General features: G+C 42.2%; 1 protein-coding gene across 1 annotated transcript; it reads left to right on the forward strand.

The window, feature by feature from the left end:
• The first annotated feature begins 442 nt into the window (after positions 1 to 442).
• On the forward strand, positions 443 to 892 carry LOC118492173. The gene has a single exon (XM_035989991.1). It carries the CDS (start codon positions 443 to 445, stop codon positions 890 to 892), a length of 450 nt encoding a protein of 149 aa, XP_035845884.1.
• Positions 893 to 5,023: the final 4,131 nt, after the last annotated feature.

Raw genomic sequence — 5,023 nt, forward strand, 5'->3', positions numbered from 1 at the left:
GTTTCCGAATTCGAATGGCTTCCTTTATATTCTTGTGGCGGTGGATTATGTCTCGAAGTGGATTGAGGCTATTGCAACGCGAACAAACGACCATTCGGTTGTTTGTAAATTTGTTCAATCCAACATCTTCTCTCGCTTCGGAATTCCGCGGGTCATTATAAGCGATGGTGGTTCACATTTCAAGAACTTTAACTTCGGAAAATTATTGAAGAGGTATAGCGTGAACCACCGAGTCGCCACACCTTACCATCCGCAAACGAGTGGACAAGTCGAAGTGTCCAATCGGCAAATCAAGGAGATCCTCATGAAAACGGTAAGAACGGATAGAAAGGATTGGTCGAGCAAGTTGGATGATGCTTTGTGGGCGTATCGTACGGCCTACAAGACTCCGATTGGCACAACACCTTACCGGATGGTGTATGGTAAGGGTTGTCACTTGCCAATGGAGTTAGCGCATCGGGCGCATTGGGCGATCAAGACAGTCAACGCGGATTACGATGAGGCGGGTAAGTTGAGAAAGTTACAATTAAGTGAGATAGAAGAGATTCGAGATGAGGCGTACGAATGTGCATCGGCTTATAAGGATAAGCTAAAGAAAGTGCATGATGCGAAGTTGCGCAAGAAAACGTTCGAGGTGGGTCAGAAGGTTTGGTTGTACAACTCACGATTGAAAATGTTTGCGGGCAAGCTTAAAAGCAAATGGATGGGTCCGTATGTTATTCGAAGAGTTGGGCGATTTGGTGATGTGGACATCCAAGATGAGCAAACGTTGAAACAACAAACGGTGAACGGTCACCGCTTGAAGCCGTACTTGGAAGGAAATGACATCAATAACTTGGAGCTTGACAAAGCGGGCTACATCTTACGCCCGGTCGAGGAGGAACAACCATAAAAGGCCCAGGTTTGGTGGTAGTGTACATAGTAGTTTTGTTTTGTTTTGTTTGTATAGTTGCACAATTGCCTTAGTTCCTCGAAGTCCGTGTTCGAAACAAGTGTGGGGATATTCGGGTTGCGAATTGCTCTTACATTGTGTTGAGGACAACACGGGATTTTTGAGGGGGTAGGGTAATTTTTACAAGTTTTTAAAAAAATTAAAAAAAAAAACATAAAAAAATCGAAAAACTTAAAAATCTAAAAAATTTATCACATAAATCTCAATTTTTGTCAAAAGGTGAATGCCCAGCGAGCACCGTAAATTACGGTTTTACCGTAATTTACGGTGGATGTTCAAAAAATATGGATTTTACGGTGTAACTCTACTGAGTTACGGTGAAAGAATTTGGATCCAGTGAATACCGTAAATTACGGTATTACCGTAATTTACGGTGATCTGTTTGGGGCATTACGGTGGAAATAGTCTGAATTACGGTGCAAATTTTGATGTTCAGTCTCACCGTAATTTACGGTGAGACCGTAAATTACGGTACGCGCAAAACTTGTATCCGTCGGTTGAGTTCCGCTTCGACATAAAAAAAAAACACAATTAAATCGAAAACAAACAAGCCTGGTCACGTGATTAATCCCTATCCACCCATTCATTCTTCACTTTTCCACCGTCTTCTTCTTCTCCAAAAACCCACAACCTCCATTGTTCTTCCACCTTCTTTCTCTCATAAAACCTTCAATTCCTGTCCAAATCAAGTGGAATTTTGGTCTAAATTGACTAATTTTTCACAAGCTTTGTGATTGTGAGTAGAGATTTCAGAGAAAACACAATTTTGGGGTCGAAATTTGAAACCCTAATTCGAGATAATTTGGGGGTTTTGGGATTTTTAGTTTCACAAGCATCCTTCCATCTTGAAACAAGGTATGAACACTTACTTTGCTATATTATGGTAGTACATTGTGAAAAACAAGGTGATTTAGGTTATGTGTTCTTGCCCACTTGCTTGTTGTTAGGATGTGAGTATGGAATTGTTTATTGAACATGGTTGATGGTTGTAGATGTAGGAATTGTTGTTAAAGTAGTGAACTTTTGGGATGCTCTACATTGTAGAGACACCATGCCCAATTTTTGAAAAGTTCTTGATACACTTTTGGTTCACTAACATCTACAATCATGGCAACAAGCAAGTGTGGGGATGATTTTTTGAAGAGAGTGTTTAATTTTTGTGTTTGTTTTTGTTGTTCCCTCATGTGTGTAGGAAATGGCAAAGACAAAGGAAAAAGCGGGTTCAAGTTCATCTTCATCAAAAGGCAAGGGCAAGGAAAAGGAACAGCCATCAAAGAAGAGGCAATATATGGGTAGGATAAGCGAGAGCGAAAGCGAAGAAGAAGAAGAGATGGAGTTAGACCCAAGTGATAAACCGGTGTGGAATTCGGGGTCGTTGGATGACCAACCCGAAATCTGGCAGCCAACCCTTTATAATGACTGCATGAACAAGTTAAAAAATAAAGCAGCCGCGTTTATCTGTGAAAAAGAGGTTGATGAACCCCAGTTTGGCCAGTTCGGGGTGTTTGATAAGTTCCGTGCTTTGGGTTGGGAAGGAGCACTCAAGTGTTTTGATAAAGATAAGAGCAATCTGTTTATGACTGAGATTCAGGAGTGGATGGCAACACTTAAATGTCACAACTTCCACAGGCCATCACAAATGAAGTTGATTGGGATGGTACACGGGGTACCAGTTGAAATGTCATTCGATACGTTGAAGAAGCTGGGAAAATATGATAGTCTTCCGGCTAGGGAGTACATGATTCCCACGCTTGATGATTTATTGCTCAAACCAGAGAAGCACGTGACATGGAACAACATGTTAGCGGATTTGTTTTTGCCCGGTAGGTACGGTGGCGTGTTATACCGAAAAAATCTGAAGATAGAAGCCAAGCTATTGCATACGATCTGTTTGCTTAATGTCATCCCAAGAAGAGGGGATAAAGAACAGGTGAGGTTTCCAGAGATACCTGTTCTGTATTCATTGATGCATGGATCCCCACGCTTTCCAATACGCTACCTGATTATGCACCATTTGTGGATATGCCGGAACAAATACGGGAGAGACATTGTCCCGTACTGTCGCATCATAACGGGTTTAATGAAACAGCAGAAGGCACTCACATCTGAAGACCGGGGTTTAACGAAAAGGCACCAGCCTTTTACTTTGGATAGGTTGGGAAACGTTTGGACATATACTCAGTCTGAACGTTATCACAAGCTGAAATCGGAGGGTCAACGGTGGAGGGCATTGAAATTGGGTGCAAGGGAGTTGTTACCGGGAGAACCGGATGAACCTGAAAGCGATGAAGAGTTGATTCCGAGTGGGGATGATGATTACGCAGACGAGCCACAGGGTGGTGCAAATGTTGGTTTTGGGGTTTTTCATGGTGGTCATGGTGGTACGTTCTACGACTACGCGCAGCAACCGTATGAGCCGGGGTGGGCTTATAGTGGTTCAATGCAGGAGGTGATCGAGAGCCAACGCCCACCGGCGGCCATTTTTGATACTTGGTCGGGTTCGGAGAGGTCGTTATTTGATCAAGGCACGCGGAATAGCGCTAGTATTGAGCGGGCGCTTAAACATAGCTTCGATCGCAATGAGTCATGGAACCGTACCCACGCATACTCTCGAGAGGTGGATGCTAATAACAGATATCATGATGATCAAATGAGGCGGATGCATGCGGATTGGCATGCCGGAAGGCCGGTGGTTGAAGATCCACAACATGTGGACTATGCTTCATTGCCGCCTTATGATGGTAGCATTTCTTATCCGACTCCACCACTCCACCATTCCCAGTGGCTTGATCCAAGGCGGTAAGAGGGACCACAACAACAAGAGGGAAGCAGTAGCGGCGCATTCGGGTTTGGAGAGTGGAATGATATGATGTCATCCATCTTTGGGCCTCCGGGACCACGCTACTATTGATCAGGTGGTATTCTCTCTTTTGTATAGTTTGTATATATTTGTTGGTTTATGTTGATTATGGTTGGGAGGATGGGTGGTGATTGATCATGTGGTTGATTATTGGGTTGGCGATGGTTGGTGGTGTTGTGTTTAAAATGAAAAACATAAAAAAAATATAAAATGAAAAAATACAAAAAGAAATTTGGGGTTTGAGATGAGAAGCTTTTTGGTGGATGTTGATTGAGTTAGTGATCAAAGCCTCCCAAAGCCATACATTGGGGTCAATGTATCCCAAGTGTGGGGATGGGGGGAAATTTTTGTAAGAAATTTTTGTAAGATTTTTGAAAAATTTTAAGCCGAGCAAAACAATGTGAAATCTTGTCGCCCTAATTTACCCCAAGTTAATGCACCGGCAACCCTTATTACCCTTTTCATTCTTGGTGAGAGTTGTAGCCACACGTGTATATAAATAATCTTTGATGAGAGTGGCTACGGGTGGGGGTGCGTTAGAACTTGTGCTTGAATGCGATTTGAATCCTTAGTTAGACATGAATGTAGAAAGGATAAGGGCATTAGGTAGCCTCGTCGTTGGTGTGAGCGAGTGTGGGATTTGGGGGGTTGGACCTCATAAGTTATATATATGAGCATGGTAGTGAGAGGGGCGGGGGTTTGGTCATTTAGTTGCCCAATTTTGTGCCTAAAGCCTATCATTTGTTTCCCCTAGCTACTTACTTGAAAATTTACCCAAATTTGACCCGGTCTTATAGCGTTAGTGATAGGATTAGTAGTCTTGTGAGTGAAGTAGTTTTGTTTAATGTGATAATGTTTCTTGAAAAAAAAAGAGAAAAGCAATGCTTGAAAAAAAAAAGAAAAAAAAAGAGAAAAAAAAAGAAAAAAAAAGGGGGGCTTAATTGTCTTGTATATAGTAGTGCGCATTTGTTAGTTGGTTTTTGGTATTTGTAATAAAAAGACCGGGTTGAATTTTCGCTACTCATATATATTCCATTTCCTACCTATACACCTAGCCACGTTACAACCTTTAAGTCCTTTTGATTTGCATTCATGTTTGACCCATTATAGGAGAATGATTGATTCAGGTACAAGCTTATGATTGTGCATCCACCCGTTTGCCTAGTGTGTGTCTAGCTTATCGTTGCTAGTTTTCACTTGTAGCCGAGAGG

This window comes from Helianthus annuus, chromosome 5 (assembly GCF_002127325.2).
Source record: "Helianthus annuus cultivar XRQ/B chromosome 5, HanXRQr2.0-SUNRISE, whole genome shotgun sequence".
Taxonomy (NCBI): domain Eukaryota; kingdom Viridiplantae; phylum Streptophyta; class Magnoliopsida; order Asterales; family Asteraceae; genus Helianthus; species Helianthus annuus.